The following is an 18,518-nucleotide window of genomic DNA, read 5'->3' on the forward strand; positions in this document are numbered from 1 at the left end:
TAGTGGTAAGTCATTGATATTTGGTATTCAGTTGTGTAAGCATTGGCACATCCCATTTGCATTGAGATTATTTGGCCCACCCCCTCATTCATGGTGTATTGACTGAAGCTTTTGTATAGTTTACATGATACATGTTTAGGTCAGTTCAAATGGAACCACTCATAAGTCAATTGTATTTGGTTACAGGTATGCAGTTGTATTAGAATTGGCATTTCTCATTTGCATAGAGGTTACTTGGCCCTTCACCTTCAGTCATAGTTCATTGACTTTGATTGTTTTGCATAGTTTACTTGTTAAAGTATTGCAATTTTAATTTCAATATTCATATTATACATCAAAAAGGAGAGACATATCTCTTTGTCAACAGGTTGATGGCTATTATCTTGAAAACTATTATAGAAAGAGAGAAATTTTACGTACCAAAAGCAAATTAAAGATCTACAAATTAATGTATATATACCAGAATTTGTCAGTTGACTCAATATAAGAATTGTTACTCTTTAATAAAGATTTTAACCAATTTTTGTGTTTCTGGCTATAATCTAGAAAACAATAGTAGATAAAAAAAAAAAACTTTTAACAGCCAAAATAATCATCAAGACAAGATCTACTATTCAGCCTTTTAAACTCAGTCAAAATTGTCAATTTACTTTTTAAGGAAGTTGTTACCCTTTTAAATACTATTTTACCAATCTTGTTTTTCTTGTACAGTAGATACTGTAAAATTGACAATTTATCAGTTCAGTAAGATCTAGAAATAAGTCAAAATGATAATGATAATACATAAGACAACACAAAATGATAATGATAATACATGAGACAACACAAAAAGATAATGATAATACATGAGACAACACAAAATGATACTTTATTGAAAAAAAAATGTGGAGATAAGGTCTTCAAAGAAAAGATAAAAGCAGTTTACACACTATACCTACAAAATTTGCTTTTTGAAAAAAAATGGATTTGTCTACTTTTATAGTATTGAAATGGCCAATAATGACTTAGATCTGACAGGAGAAGTGGATGTGATTTCTAATTCTAATGTAAGTATTTGTGAAACAATCTTTCTGTCTGTGTCATTTCACTTAATAATAGCAGATTGTTAAACCTGGCATTTATGTATTGAGGCATCTTTATTAGAGCTTGAATTTTTCAAAAATTATGCACTGCTCAACTTATAAAATCATCAGAAATATGGACAGATAACCTACAAATTCAGACAATTATGTGCATACAGCAATAAATTATATCATGTGTTAATTTCATTTTCATGTATTCCTTATATTCTGAATCACAAGATGTCACTTTGATCAACATTGTTCACATTATTATTGGTAGATCTAATTCTTAATTTAGCCATTTTTTAAAAATACTTGAATTTTTTAAATACTCAGTATTTTCTATATGAAAAACCTTTTTTTGTTTAAATTTAGTTCTAACTGTTGAATTTTGATTCAAAAATCATATTGTAAGATGTAATAAGCTGTAAATGGGAAAACCAAACTTAAATAAAAATTAGACAGGGAAAGCTAATTATAGTCTGATTTATTATAAGCCAATGAAATAAAACCAAAAACAGTTATGGCTGCTGGCAATTTTTTTGGAAATGCATAATCAAAGATCACTGAAAGAGATGTTTTTGCTGCACCATGCTAATGAAACCTTTCTTGCATTTGCACTTAATGCAATGTCATGTATATATCATTATTTGCCAAATTACCCTTTTTAAAAGTTGGCAAAATTTTTAAAACAAAGATATCTGTATTTAAAATATGATTAGCATCAATAAATACAATGATTTTCATAATTATATAATTTATACATGTCCCATAATTAAAATGATATATTCAAGAATGACTTTTTATAAATCTATATACCATTACCTTATCTCTGGTTCTAAAAGCATACTGGTGAATCATATATTGACAAAATGACAAAAAATGGCTGTACGATATACATGATATACAGTTTTGTACACTTGTACAATCATAGTATTTCAAATTCAACACTACAACATGTACAAAGCACTAGTGATGTATTACTGAAAACATGCTGTGTTTTTTTTTAGAATATAAAGAAGATTCTAAAGATGCCAATGTCTAAAGGACATATTAGTATGATGGTTCATCGGATCGGGAAGACTTTACTCATAGATGAATTTGATGTACACAAACATTTACTTAGACAACAACAGGTGATGATGCATACAGGATAATTATTTATGAATTATCTGAAATATTATAAAAATGATTCTAATAAATGATTTCAAACTTAAAATGGATATGTTGCAAGTCTGAAAAAAAGTAGTTGAAACTGTTTTAGGGGAGTTAATCTTAGTGTTTATTCAAAATTTTATTCATCACTTATACAAAATAGTGACAGTGTTAAATGTAAATCAGAATGTGATTTGAGAATGGAAGTTTTAATAAAATACATTTTGAAAATATATTTTCATATAAATTACATCCTTTCAAGAGGATAATACTGAATTTTCTGGTTAACTGTATGATAAAAGAAATTATTACCCAAAGCTAATTCGAGGTTGAATTTGTGTGTGAAAGGAGTTGGGTCACTGACTCATAATTTTGGCCCTTAAAATCTAAAACTTTTTGACTGCGATAATTATATGAAAATTTGATTAAAGTGTATGTTAAAATGTCTGATTTTTCAGTTTCAACAAATGTGTCATTAGTGATGTATTCCTGACGTCATAAATGTAGGGGAATTTCAGTAAAACTTCATGACTGTTTTCTGAAAATTAATTAGTGGCATAACCTCTCGCCCAGAAATATTTTTGCTGAAATATTCTGTATATACACTTTTCTTTACTTTACAACCAAAATGTCAATGGGTGAGGGTGGTGCCACATATATAATCATGAAAAAAGGTTGAAAAAGGCAAAACATTTCTAGAAAAATGGACTTATGGGTTTTGCTCATTCCTGAAGGCCGTACGGTGACCTGTAGTTGTAAACTTCTATGTCATTTTGTCTTTGAATTTAAGAAAATACACCTTTACAGAGCCGTTTTTGGGGGTTACTGGCTCTACTCTTTTTGTTGTTGTAAATATGATATTTTAAGATTTTACAACCTTTTAGTTTGAGCTCAAGTATAAAACTGATTGCTTGCATTTTATGTTACTCTAAATTCATAAATCTTGGGATGTTTTTATTATTGTGAAAATTTGTGACAGGATAGGATTAGCAAAAATAAAAATTCACATATTTAATAGCGTTAACATTTACTTAAAATGCAATAACTCTATAACCTAATTTCTTACATTTTTCAACAAGTGCAGTGATAAATGCACACACTAATTTTAGAATTTGCAGTATATAATTATATATAAAGAATGAATGCTCACAAAAGCACTGCATTGCAGGTATCCTGTTTTGACTTCTGTTAAAGGGAACTAACTCAGGTATAAATCAAGTTATGATTCATAACATGATTTATTTAAAAAGAACTAGATCAATTTTGTTTAGTGAAAGAAATGTATAATTAAATATTTGAATGACAATAATCCAATAGAACTTCTAGACAAAAAATTAAGATTCATATACTGTACATACAAGTCTTATATACAAAAATACAATATTAAAGATAGTCATTGATTTGATGTATTTTTTAGGATGATTGGAAATGGTTGAGGGAATTCTATTACCAATCTGTAGCTAAAGAAATGCAGGTATCATTAATTAGAATTAATTATGCTGTGTATCATTATTGAGAATGTTTTTTTTTTACTTTCATTTAATGAGCAGTATACCATAACCATGATAACCTTAATCATGTTTATAATATTGGTAACATTTTTAATTTTGATTTTAAGTTATTTTGAAGAAAATCGTCTGACTTGGTTTCCTTCAGTAAACCATAGTCATTTCACTAACATCAAACACAGGTAAATTATACTGACTAATTAATTTATTTATTTAGCTGTTTCCAATTACCCCTTAAGCTTCCATTAGTCTTAAGAGCATTGCTCACTAATGAGGAGGTGGAAGTGAGGTTTTGAGCAGGATAAGATGTTTAATGATGCATAAGCACCTCATCCCGGAAATGTTAATCTGAAGAGTAAAAGTACCGATTTTAAATGTTGGTACATGCTGAATATTTGAAGGCCACTGCTATATAAAAAAAATGAATACAGCCATTCAACTTGTCTATATTTATATTTTTGGAATTACTCCATCAGATACTATGTTTTCCCTTTCTCACTTCACATACAACTGTTAGCATAAATTTTGCAATATTTAAACACAAAAATTCATGGATGTGATGAATAAAATTGCTCATTTTAGTGAGCATGGAATGATTTCGGGTCATTTGTAGGATTCAATATGAAAAATATATAAATTAAAATTACAAAAATATTTAAAAATAATAACTATTGAAATATTTATCATGACTTATCCTTATATTTACCTGCATTACCTGTAAAATGAATGCGTGCAAACGTAAAAAAATGTAATCCCCAAATTTGCCCAAATGTAATGTGCCCATAGAAATCATGAAATTTAAACTCTTCAAAAAGAATTTAACCACTTTATAGTATTATACTATTCTTTATCATTTTATGCCCCACCTACGATAGTAGAGGGGCATTATGTTTTTCGGTCTGTGCGTCCGTTCGTCTGTCCCGCTTAAGGTTAAAGTTTTTGGTCAAGGTAGTTTTTGATGAAGTTGAAGTCCAATCAACTTGAAACTTAGGACACATGTTCCCGATGATGTAATCTTTCTAATTTTAATGCCAAATTAGAGTTTTGACTCCAATTTCACAGTCCACTGAACATAGAAAATGATAGTGCGAGTGGGGCATCTGTGTACTATGGACACATTCTTGTTTTATATATGTTTATGTATATACGCAAGTCTGAACATTTGTGCAGCATTACCAATAAAAGATAATTATGTACAATTAAGATGAAATGATATCGTATTGACAAATATTTCTGCACAACAGATAGCCTTCGTCAACGACAACCTTTTTTTTCAAATGCAATAAAACAATATGAAAATCCTTAGTGTGTTCTACTGCTCATATATATAAATAGGTTATATTTAACTTTTATCTAAAATCCTGAAGTCCTCACCAAAGCACAGCTCAATACAGAAGACATAAGTGTATAATTATACACTCCAAGTTGTAACGTCATAGTACATGCAAAAATTTATATATACAGTCAAATATATCACTAGAACTTTCATGCTGTTAAAGTCATCAAGGTTGAAATGCAACTGTCGGAATTGTTTTTACTTACTGCCCATTGAGATGTTTGTGGAATTACTGACTCACCAACATATTTGAGGCCACAGACTGAACATTTTAGAATGTAAATAACATTCAAAATTATTCAGGACACATTGCAAAATATTATATAGTTTTGAGAGGTCCTACTGATGAAAGTTGATGAACTATACATTTGATCTGATACCTATCAAATTTACTCTCATCACAGTGACTTTTAATATTAGATAAGGAAATGTGGTAGGATTACTAATGGGACAACTATCCACCAGTGATCAAAGGATGTGGATGTAGGCAACTATAGGTCAAACTATGGCTTTCAACAATGAGCAAAACCCATGCCGCATTGTCACCTTTAAAAGACCCTGCATGATAAAATGTGAAACAATTCAAACAAGAAAAAACAATGAATATTTTCCTATCCAATTTTATTATTCCTCACCTAGTAGGAGCAATTATGTTTTCTGGTCTGTACGTCAGGACGATTTAACCACTTTCCATTATTCTGTTTGTCCATACCATATCGGGTTAAAGTTTTTGGTTAAGGTAGTTTACCAGGAAGTTATGATTACATCAACTTGAAACTTAGTACACTGGTTTATTATGATATGCACTTTATAAATGATATGCGAGATTATGACATTAACTGTGATTTTCCAGTTCACTGATATAAGAAATGTTATATTGTCAGACCAGAACATTCTCTGTTTTTGGTTAAGGTATGTAACCATAAAGTTGTGGTCACTTCAATTTGGATTTGGGATCATTTTCTTTTTAACAGCTGGTTAAATAGTAAGCTCTACCACTTTTATATGCAAATTCATTTGATGTCATGGGTTCAGAAAAATGGTTTAATATAATATGGTTGTATTTGTTGTGCAGTTTTGTACTAAAATCCAAATACCCGGTATTAGAATCTGCAACATGATAAGACATTGTTTTCTTTTCAGATTAAGTGTGTTCCTAAGAAAAATAAAAGTAGAGACACTCTTCAGAATAGAAATATGTTGTCAAAGTTTTTATATAGGAGGTAATTTTTTATTTCATTTTATAGGTTTAAAACAATTGTTAATAATCGTTTTTACCTGTATAAGAATGAGTCTTTGTAGATCGAATCAGTCAACCAAATATTTGCCCTTGTTTCACTTCCAATGTTCACATTCTTTTCTTTTGAATAGATGAATACGCCATGCGTAACCCATCTCTAGCTAAGGGGTTCAATTGAAGTTCACATGAATATGGATTTATTGAGGTTGAATTATTTACTTGCAAGTGAATAATTCATTAGCGATGTTTTATTAGCTTATTTTGACAAAACTGAACCAAACTGGCTGATAAAAGCATATTATTATATCACTATTTCAATTTCATTAATCATTGAACAAAAACAAATCATATTTTATTTTTTTTATATATCGCGTAACTTATGCCCCTTTAAAAAGACTTTCATTTATAATTTTCAGCAGTCATCTGCATTCACATTTATAAAAAAATATTTTTGAAAAATTAAGAAAAATTATTCATTGTATTCTTACAACTCTTAGAAGTTTTGTGTGTGCCATAGGGTGCAGGAAGAACTTTCTATTCAGTTAAAGGTAATAAAATGAATTTATGCTTTTAAAGTGGTTGTCTTTTGTGTATATCTTTTATTGTCTTTATGGCCCTGACGACTTAGGTCTGACAATATAGTTTTACCCTTTTCTGTCATTCTGTCATTACGTCATTCCGCAAGGAACAGTTATACAGACTTTTTATCTAAACACTTCACATATTGAGCTGATTTAAGTTTGTGAGTCTACTATGATGAGTTACAGATTGAGTTTATGTTTGGTTCTGCTCCGCTTATTTTTGCCGAAATCATGGGCTTTGGACATTGATAATTTCGAAAAAGTAACAGTTATACAGACTTTTTTTACATATTGAGCTAATTTTTAGTATGTGAGTGTACTATGATGAGTTGTGAGCGGGGACATTCATGTTGTTCCGACACATCTAGTTTTTTTCCTTTATTGAATTGACATCATAGTGATAACAGATAGTCTCTGCTTACTCTATTTCTATCTTTCAAAGACAAATGGTTACAAACGTTATAGAGACTTGTCTATTGAAGACTGAATGTTTTCCACTAATTTATTCTTACGGTTTTGTTAGGTTGCCATTCTATTCACCATACCCATGTCTTCTTTTATTCATATGCTTATCTATAGATAAATGTACTTTTTTATTACATCTTAGTGAAACTGCAAATATAACTCTTTAATTGTACATTTGACAGCATTGCAGATACCAACGAAGCTGTTGATGAATTTCAGCAGACAGTAGAAGATATGTCAAATAATGTTGATGATAATCTAGTAAGGACAGAACAGGTACATAAAATACAAAATAAGAATTGTATGCTAAAAAAAACACCTCAGTAATTTCATGCTGCTAAAAATTTTGAATCCTGTTCTGTAATGAAAAACAATGGTTCCTAAATGGTCATATATACTGGAATTTCACTCAGTTTCATATTTGTTTGTCTAGATTTCAGATGAAAAAGCACCCAAATGTAAGGTTTCATTTTTTTCAATAGTATTTTACTGAAACAGTCTTTAAAAATGGATGTAGCAACTTTTAAAATTGGGTAAAATATTCAATTAGCACATTAAAAATTATAGCAGCTGTTTTCTTAAGAATTTTAAGTCCCAGGTTTGGATAAGAACAGTCTGTGTCATTTTCTCAGTTTTCAAAGATGTACAAATTAGTGCTTTAGTTTTAAAGTCACATGGTCAAAAAAATCAATACACTGAAACAATATTAGCATAATGCTTATTGGTAAACAAGTTTGATTTCAGTAAAAGTCACTAACAGAACACTTCATAATTCAAATTATTTGTTCTTACTTTGAAAATTGGATTATTTATAAAAATAATGCATGACAAGTGTCAGGTACTGAAGCTGATTAAAACAGGATATTTTTTTATATTGAAATAATAAAAACAACACTTATCATTTCCTATATAATTATAAACATTTTTCTACATACAATACTAATGAACAACAAATCATATAGAAAACAATAATTAGAAAACTCTATACCCTTTTTTCAAACTCATTTACGTCCATATGTCTTGTTGATCTTATGGAAAAAATGTTTTGCTCTTCAAAAAATTTTGGAAACCCTGAGCTATACTTTATCCTCAAGGATATTGTCACCTAAATTCGTTAAATTAATTATTTTTGTCAACATGCTGAATGGTTATATAAGATTAACGTTATAGACAATTGTCATATTCTACAATTTCAATTTATAAAAATTGTTCACTTTTTCAATATTTTATTGTTCTTCATTTGAGGGTGTATGATTCTTGCCAGTTTATTATTAGTTTGGAAATATCATGTTACACATTAAAAACCTTTTTGTTTTGTGTTGTTCATGTTTATCTGGGAAATCCTTTAAAATTCCATTTGCTTCCTAGAAAAGGCAGGTGTTAGACTTGTGTAATAATTTATATGTCAACTAGTTACCTAAACTACTAAGTTATTGAAACAAAATAAAAATATGTTACAAAAAACATTTTGACAGTTTGAAGCACCAGGTTTTTCCAGAGAAGTAGTATGGACTTTTGAAGATATCAGAATGTTAATTGGTACAGATCTACCCATCTTTGGAGACCAGAACTGTCCCTGTATCAGCCTGCGGTTAAGGTTAGTATCATAGTTTTAATATCTACTCAATGATTATATTTAAACTGAACAGGCAACATGTATAAAACAAGAGTGCACAAATTTAAATGTCAGATCGTCTTTACCTATCATTGATGAATTTCATACCATACCCCAAATATAATTAGCCTATTGCTTATTGTATATGAAAAACAGATATAATTACGAAAATTGAACATTGGCCAATGAACCATAAAAATGGAGTCAAGGTCAAATGAACTCTGCCAAACAACATGAACAACATGCAAGCAATATTAATCCATACACTGAACATAGAGTTGACCTATTGCTTATAGTATACCAGAAAAAAGATATAACCATGAATATATTGACTAAGGAACATTGAAAATGATGTGAAGGTCAGATGAGCCCTGACAGACATACATTTTCACCTAACAATCATTCCACACACCAAATATGTTTGACCTATAGATTTTAGTATCTGAGACTTGAACACAAAAACTTAACCTGGATCACTGATCCGTAAATGAGGTCAAGGTCAGATAAACCCTGTCTGATAGACATGTAGACCTTGCAAGGATCCCATATACCAAATATAGTTATCCTATATATATAGCTATTTCTCATAATAAGTGAGTATTTCACATGGCAGAAAAAATTCAAAAATTTTTCAAGTAGTCGCTGAACCCTGAAAATGAGGTAAAACTATCTTCTCTAATATTTCCAATCACAGACTTTCAGACAAGTTGGCATTAAAAAACTGACCCTGAGAAATACTCCTTTCTTAAATTTCCTTTGCCAACAAACTGTGTTGATGCCAATAATTTAGGCAATATCTTCATAATTAATTCAAATCTATAATACCCACCTACTTTTAAAAGATCATTTTGTTCTATTCACCTCTTATACATATACAATGCCTATTGCAACTAAAGTTTTCTAGTACATGTATGAATTGTATGATCTCAATATTGACAACTTAACATTTTCTCCGATACATTTAAAATTGTATAATGTAATACTTGTAAGTTTTGTTTTCAGGGATATGCAGACCCCAATAAATGTACTAACAGGTCTTGATTATTGGTTGGATAATCTTATGAGTAGTGTTCCTGAAGTTGCCATGTGTTATCATCTCAATGGTATTGTACAGGTAAATATTCGGAATACTTAAAAAAGCTATTGTGAATTTTTATGCCCCCGCCGTAGCGGTGGGGGCATTAAGTTTTACCCTTGTCCGTCTGTACGTACGAACGTCCGTCCGTACGTCCCAAAATTGGTTTCCGTTTTCTAACTTGAGTTTGCCTCAACAAAATGTTATGAAACTTATACACAATGCTTGTTACCACAAAACACAGATCAAGTTTGAATTTTGGTGGTGTCACTTCAACCGTCCTAGAGTTATGCCCCTTTATAATTGGAAAAATTGCAAAATTTTTAGTTTCTGTTCTCTAACTTAAATTTGCCTCAACCAAATGTTATGAAACCTATACACAATGCTTATTACCACAAAACACAGATCATGTTTGAATTTTGGTGGCGTCACTTTAACCGTTCTAGAGTTATGCCCCTTTATAAATGGATTATTCTAGTAAATCAATACAGTTGTAACCATGCCTCACAATTTAAAACCATGTAAATAGGTAAACTACCTTAAAATGTTATTACTGAAGCAACAAAACTGCACTCAAAAATTAAAAAAAAAAGGTATTTAGTATAACCTATAGATATCAAGCTATAAAATGTTTGGTGATTTTGCATTGTAGAACATTGTTACATTGTTGATGAATGGAGGAATTTGTCAAAATGTGATTTACAAATTTATGCCGCATTTTTTTCTCGCCTTGACAGAGTCTAAAGGTCAGACATAGGTAGCGTCAGCGGCGGCAAAAGCAGAGTCAACAATGTATTAGTTTGTGATTAGGTCAGTTCATGGGCAACCACTAGTGGTAGGTCATTGATATTTGGTATGCAGTTGTATTAGCATTGGCACATCTCATTTTCATTGTGATTATTTGGCACCACCCCAAGTCATGGTCCCAAGTCATGGTCTATTGACTTTGAAACTTTTGCTTAGTTTACATGTATTAGTTTATGATTAGGTCAGTTTATGGGGAACCCCTAGTGGTAGGTCAATGATATTTGGTATGCAGTTGTATAAGCAATGGCACAACTCATTTTCATGGAGATTGTTTGGCCCTGTACCTTCAATCATGGTTCATTGACTGAATATTTTGCATAACTTACATGTAAAAGTATTTCTATTTTAGTTTCAACATTTTACTATCAAAATAACAAAAAGGAGAGACATATCTCTGTGTTAACAGTTTATTGTATATAAAACTGAACCTTGACCTAAACAGATTTTTAAGATACATACTCTATCTGTGGAATGAAGTTCATGAACTGGATAGTAACTATAGATTTTTCAATTTGAACTTTGAAAGATATATTTGAAAAGTAATAGACAAGCAACCTATGTTAAAGAGTATTACTTTTCTGACACACTGTCATGTTTTTATGCCCCCGCCGTAGCGGAGGGGGCATTAAGTTTTACCCTTGTCTGTCTGTACGTCCGTCGGTCCGTCTGAACGTCCCAAAATTGGTTTCCGTTCTCTAACTTTCGTTTGCTTCAACCAAATGTCATGAAACTTATACACAATGCTTATTACAACAAAACACAGATCAAGTTTGAATTTTGGTGGTGTCACTTTTACTGTTCTAGAGATATGCCCCTTGACAAATGGAAAAATTGCTGAATTTTTTGTTTCCGTTCTCTTACTTTAGTTTGCATCAACCAAATAATATGAAACTTATACACAATGCTAATCACCACAAAACACAGATAAAGTTTGAAATTTAGTGGTGTCACTTTTACCGTTATAGAGTTATGCACCTTTACAAATGGAAAAATTGCTGAAATTTTCGTTTCTGTTCTCTAACTTCTTAAGTTTGCCCCAACTAATTGTTATGAAACTTATAAACAATGCTTATTACCACAAAACTCAGATCAAGTACAAATTTGGGTAGCGTCACTTTTACAGTTCTTGAGTGATATCCCTTTATAATGTTATATGCAAGCGGGGGCATCATCTGTGTCCCATGGACACATTCCCCATTTATTCTTTGAATATTCTAAACTTCTGTAAGTACTAGAGACTGGAGACTGCAACTACAATATGTTCTACAAGGTTTTATTACTTAATTTATGGACCTTTATTATATTTTCAGAAATACGAGTTAATAAAGACAGAAGATATTCCAAATTTAAAGAATTCTGAGTTTGATCCTGCAATGATGGCTGACGTAGCTAGAAATATATTAGCATTCCTTAAATCTAATGCAACAAAGGAGGGACATACTTACTGGTTATATAAAGGTATCAATTCTTTACTGGCTTTAAACGAAAAAAGATTGATGTATGAGAACAGTATAATGAATGAATCTTTAAATTACTTGCTCAGAATATTTAAAAGTAACAGTCTTTAGACAAGATGCTGTACCATCACATATTGGTATTAGAATTTGAAACATGTTTTTACGTTGTCTGTTGATTTAAAGATAATATTTGGTTTATATGAATATAATAATTATTAATAGTTTTTTGTCTTCCATCATACTTGTCATCAAAGATAACATTTGGTTTATATAAATATAATAATTATTTGTGGTCTTTTTGTCTTCTATCATACTTGTAATCAAACTTGATTATAAAGCTGGAAATGTTTGTAAATTAAAGTACTGTAAGTTCAGAAATTATTGCTAGGTTTTTATTAATGCGAATAATGCTACTGGGTGAGTATTGCAATAATAAGAACTCACATTCTGATATCTGATATATATATCTGTATGCAGATTTTCCTGACATCGCAATAATAAAACTTGCATTTTTGTTCATACTTCAACAGTTGCAATAAAAAATGCATGCAATAATTTCTGAATTTACAGTAACACATTGTTTTCTCTTTCACTTTTCGTCATTGCTCCGCACTGCAACAGTCTAGTATTTATACCAGTTTACTTCCAAGCAAGGGAAATAATTTGTATTCAATTGTATTTTAAAAATCAGATTCAGGCTTTCAGAAGTGAGTTTCTAGAAAGTCCTATAACATTGATTAAAGTTGATATATATAAATACTTTTAGTATTTGAAATGCATTTAAGAATAGACGAATTGAATAAAGAAAATTTTAGATTGATGAAGCCAAAAAAATGTGTGTGCTATTGCGAACCAAATAAAACTTTTCCACAGAGTCATCTCCTCTTGGTTGAGGTATTTAAAATTTTGTCTGTTCTATTGTCCCATTGAATAAATACAATAGCTATTGTTCTCTGTGTAGTTTATTCACTGGGACCTTTAAATTTCTTCCAGGAGAAATCCATCACTCATTTATTAATTTTATAAAAATTGATCTTCTTAATAGATGAAAATACATGTATCAACTCAAAAAAATGCATGTGGTGTTGTATTTATTCAATATCAATAATATATTGTCAATATGTTCGATGTTAACACTGATTCAAACATTAAAAGTTGATTTCTGACAAATTTTTCATAATTGTTTCTATTGAAATTTGTTTTCTTTTGTGTGTATGACAAATAAAAACTGGAAAATGATAATTTTTAAATTAAGGCCTTCTCAAATGTATTCTTTAACTAAAATTTTTTTTAAAAAAATGCAAATTTCAATAGGAACAATGCTAAAAACATTGTAAGAAATCAACTTTTTATGATGATGGAAATGAATCTGTGGAAAGTTTCAGTTGGAACGCAATAATGATTTCCTTTGTAACAACAATAAATCAGGATATTTTTTAGTCACAATCAGGAAAATACTGTGCTCTTGTGAAGTCTGATTTCTGTATTATATACATACTGCTTTGCATAATAACATTATAAACATATTGATGACAGTTCAAAACTACCATATATCGCATGTGTTTAATTTTCGCTTTTTTCGCGTAAGCTAATGTTATTTCATCTTTAGGGTGAAGAGATTTCAAATCAATTTCGTGTATACTCGATAAAAAAATAGTATAATGTATGAAATTTTGAAACAGCGTTAAATCTTTGAATATGCAGGGAAATTTAAGCTAATTTAATCGCGTAAATTTCCCTGCATATTCAAAGATTTATCGCTGTTTCAAAATTCCATACATTATACTGTTTATTATCGAGTATACACGAAATTGATTTGAAATCTCTTCACCCTTAAGATGAAATAACATTACATGTATATATAAAATCAGCCTTTTGTGATGTTCGACAGATCATAAAAATGAGCATACTCAATTAAGATCTCTGTTTTCATAATAATTAGATAAGCTATTAATATATGTGACACCTTTCGACAACACAGCAATCAGTGACACGTTAAAAAATGATAATTACCTGCGATCTATTAATTGGTGTCATAACCTGAACATTTTGCATAATGTAAAAATGAAATAAAAAATAAATCACATTTATACGGATATTTATATTTGTTATACCATTACACAAATGATCAAAACCTTTAATTTTTAGCATCCAGCTTTGTACATAATTTATGCTCCTTGAAAGTTCTCCGAATTATGTGTATTTTAAGTTGCAGTACTATTTATTTGTAATCGATTACCTGTCAGTCAATAAAATTTATATTGTTTACATCTCTATCAATACGATACAGTTATTTTTTCGCTTGTATTTTCACATTCAGCGAAAATTAAACACAGTGAAAATTTAACCTGCCCATTTTGTCATCAAATCGCGAAAAAAGCCTACGTGAAAAAACCCTGATATATGGTACATCAAATGTAAGTATTATTTAAATTATGCAAGTGTTTAAATCTGGTGGATGGTGTAAAATTACATTGTTTCTATTTGTATTAGAATCATTTTCTGTTTTAACTTATATGGAAATATTCCATCTTCTTTCACATACTTCTATATTTCAGGTGTAGATGATGAAGTTGTGAAGTTATATGACCTGACAGCTTTATGTTCAGACAGTGTGAATGATAGTCCTTTTACAGTACCCCTAGGAATGTTGTTGTACAGGGTTGCAAGGAACTTGTGGCAGCAAGATGTTAAGAAAAAGAGATCCACCATCAGAACATTATTAGAAAATTGTTTAATTTTACTAGATGAAGACAAACATGCACAGGTTTAAAAATATATATAGATAAAAAATAAAAGGAGATGCAGGGTACACGTTAATTGGGTGACAACCAATGACACAAATAAACAAAAGACATAAAGGCCAACATTATGTCATTATGTTGTTTTACATCATTTTTGCATCTGGTTAGCAAAACATATTTTGCTCTTCTCCTTTGCCTTTTGAACTTTCAATGAATAACAAGATTTAATCTTGAGAAAACAATATTTTCCTCTCATAAAAGATATTACAACTTTTTCAAAAGTAAAAAGTGATAGTTATATTTGCTTAGAATGATACAAACAAAAGATGTGTTTATATAAAAATAAGAAGATGTGGTATGATTACCAATGAGACAACTCTCCACAAGAGACCAAATGAAACAGAAATTAACAACTATAGGTCACCGTATGGCCTTCATCAATGAGCAAAGCCCATACCCCATAGTCAGCTATAAAAGGCCCGGAAATGACAAATGTAAAAAACAATTCAAACGAGAAAACTAAAGGCCTGATTTATGTACAAATTAATGAACAAAAAACAAATATGATATACAGCAACAAATGACAACCACTGAATTACAGGCTCCTGACTTGGGACAGGCACATACAGAATGTGGCGGGGTTAAACATGTTAGCGGGCGCCAAACCATCCCCCTAATCTGTGACAGTGGTGTAACAGTACAACATATGAGCAAACTATAAAAATCAGTTGGAAAGGGCATAACTCATCAGATAGATACAAAGCACAAAAACAAGTAACAAAAACACAGAGTGGATGTGGCAGGGTACTTGTACATCCTCACAACAAAAAAGACACTAAGTACAGATCTTAGAGTACTTGCAGTTACTGACAGCTATTTCAAAGCCAATAACAACTGATAGAAAAAATCATACATCTAAGACTAAAATATCAATCAGTACACATCCAACATCCAATTGATTTAGAGAAAAGACGTCATAAACAGTCAGAGAAAAACATGACCTTGTGCAATGCCAAGATATAGGTATTGACAGATTGTAGAGCCATGAATATGCATATGTATGTCAAAATAATACTTAGTTTATGTTATGATATAGAAATAATTGTTATTTTGTTAAACCACCCCTCCTATTTAAGTGAAGCTTGTGAATTTTGGCTGGAAACCAGCTTTTTAGCTCACCTGGCCCGAAGGGCCAAGTGAGCTTTTCTCATCACTTGGCGTCCGTCGTCCGGCGTCGTCCGTCGTCGTCCGTCGTCGGCGTTAACTTTTTACATTTTGAACTTCTTCTACAGAACCACTGAATGGAATGAAACCAAACATGGCATGAATGTTCCTTATGAGGTGCTGACCAAGTGTTGTTACTTTGTAGCCGATCCATCATCCAAGATGGCCGCCAGCGGGGGACTAAGTTTAACATAGGACCCTATGGGAAATGCATACAAATGACTTCTTTTAGAGAACCACTGAATGGAATAAAACATAACATGGCATGAATGTTCCTTATGAGGTGCTCACCAAGTGTTGTTACTTTGTAGCCGATCCATCATCCAAGATGGCCGCCAGCGGGGGACTTAGTTTAACATAGGACCCTATGGGAAATGCATACAAATGACTTCTTTTAGAGAACCACTGAATGGAATAAAACCAAACATGGCATGAATGTTCCTTATGAGGTGTTAACCATGTGTTGTTACTTTGTAGCCGATCCATCATCTAAGATGGCTGCCATCGGGGAACTTAGTTTAACATAGGACCCTATGGGAAATACATACAAATGTCTTCTTTTAGAGAACCACTGAATGGAATGAAACCAAACATGGCATGAATGTTCCTTATGAGGTGCTGACCAAGTGTTGTTACTTTGTAGCCGATCCATCATCCAAGATGGCCGCCAGCGGGGGACTTAGTTTAACATAGGACCCTATGGGAAATACATAAAAATGTCTTCTTTTAGAGAACCACTGAATGGAATGGAACCAAACATGGCATGAATGTTCCGTATGAGATGCTGACCAAGTGTTGTTACTTTGCAGTCGGTCCATCATCCAAGATGGCCGCCAGCGGGGGACTTAGTTTAACATAGGACCCTATGGGAAATACATACAAATGTCTTCTTTTAGAGAACCACTGAATGGAATGAAACCAAACATGGCATGAATGTTCCTTATGAGGTTCTGACCAAGTGTTGTTACTTTGTAGCCGATCCATCATCCAAGATGGCCGCCAGCGGGGGACTTAGTTGAACATAGGACCCTATGGGAAATACATACAAATGTCTTCTTTTAGTGAACCACTGAATGGAATGAAACCAAACATGGCATGAATCTTCCTTATGAGATGCTGACCAAGTGTTGTTACTTTGTAGCTGATCCATCATCCAAGATGGCCCCCAGCGGGGGACTTAGTTTTACATAGGACCCTTTGGGAAATACATAAAAATGTCTTCTTTTAGAGAACCAATAAATGGAATGGAACCAAACATGGCATGAATGTTCCTTATGAGATGTTGACCAAGTGTTGTTACTTTGCAGCCGATCCATCATCCAAGATGGCCGACAGCGGGGGACTTAGTTTAACATAGGACCCTATGGGAAATACATACAATTGTCTTCTTTTAGAGAACCACTGAATGGAATTGAACCAAACATGGCATGAATGTTCCTTATGAGTTGCTGACCAAGTGTTGTTACTTTGCAGTCGATCCATCATCCAAGATGGCCGCTAGGGGGGGGGGGGGCTTAGTTTAACATAGGACCCTATGGGAAATACATACAAATGTCTTCTTTTAGAGTACCACTGAATGGAATGAAACCAAACATGGCATGAATGTTCCTTATGAAGTGCTGACCAAGTGTTGCTACTTTGTTGCCGATTTACTGTTCAAGATGGCCACCAGGATATTTTATTAAATAACGGGACCAATATTAATCAAAATTTGGCCTCAATCATTATTTGGGTATCTGTTATGATTTTTATCTATCTTTACATGATTTCTAAAACCAAAGTAGAGTCAGGTGAGCGACACAGGCTCTTGAGAGCCTCTAGTTGGTTATTATCTTGAATATTATTATAGATAGAGATAAACTGTAAACAGCAATAATGTTCAGCAAAGTAAGATTAACAAATAAGTCAACATGACTGAAATGGTCAGTTGACCCCTTTAGGAGTTATTGCCCTTTATAGTCAATTTTTAACCATTTTTCGTAAATCTTAGTTATCTTTTACAAAAATCTTCTCCTCTGAAACAACTGGGCCAAACTAAACCAAACTTGGCCACAATCAATATTAGGGTATCTAGTTTAAAAAATGTGTGGCGTGACCCGGCCAACCAACCAAGATGGCGGCCACAGCTAAAAATAAAACATAGGGGTAAAATGCAGTTTTTGGCTTATAACTCAAAAACCAAAGCATTTAGAGCAAATCTGACATGAAGTAAAATTGTTTATCAGGTCAAGATCTATCTGCCCTGAAATT

General features: G+C 31.7%; 1 protein-coding gene across 2 annotated transcripts in view; it reads left to right on the forward strand.

Annotated features, from left to right (window-relative positions):
• LOC127734993 (erythroid differentiation-related factor 1-like) overlaps positions 1-18,518 on the forward strand; it is a 62,805-nt gene that overhangs the window by 6,919 nt on the left and 37,368 nt on the right. For both annotated transcript variants that reach the window (XM_052245051.1, XM_052245052.1), the window contains exons 3-11: positions 983-1,046; positions 2,072-2,197; positions 3,634-3,690; positions 6,204-6,283; positions 7,529-7,622; positions 8,822-8,943; positions 9,964-10,075; positions 12,154-12,301; positions 14,859-15,067. In XM_052245051.1, the coding sequence (XP_052101011.1) occupies positions 983-1,046; positions 2,072-2,197; positions 3,634-3,690; positions 6,204-6,283; positions 7,529-7,622; positions 8,822-8,943; positions 9,964-10,075; positions 12,154-12,301; positions 14,859-15,067 (1,012 nt within the window). The remainder of the gene's footprint in view (positions 1-982; positions 1,047-2,071; positions 2,198-3,633; positions 3,691-6,203; positions 6,284-7,528; positions 7,623-8,821; positions 8,944-9,963; positions 10,076-12,153; positions 12,302-14,858; positions 15,068-18,518) is intronic.

Source organism: Mytilus californianus, unplaced genomic scaffold (assembly GCF_021869535.1).
Source record: "Mytilus californianus isolate M0D057914Y unplaced genomic scaffold, xbMytCali1.0.p SCAF_3, whole genome shotgun sequence".
Lineage (NCBI taxonomy): Eukaryota > Metazoa > Mollusca > Bivalvia > Mytilida > Mytilidae > Mytilus > Mytilus californianus.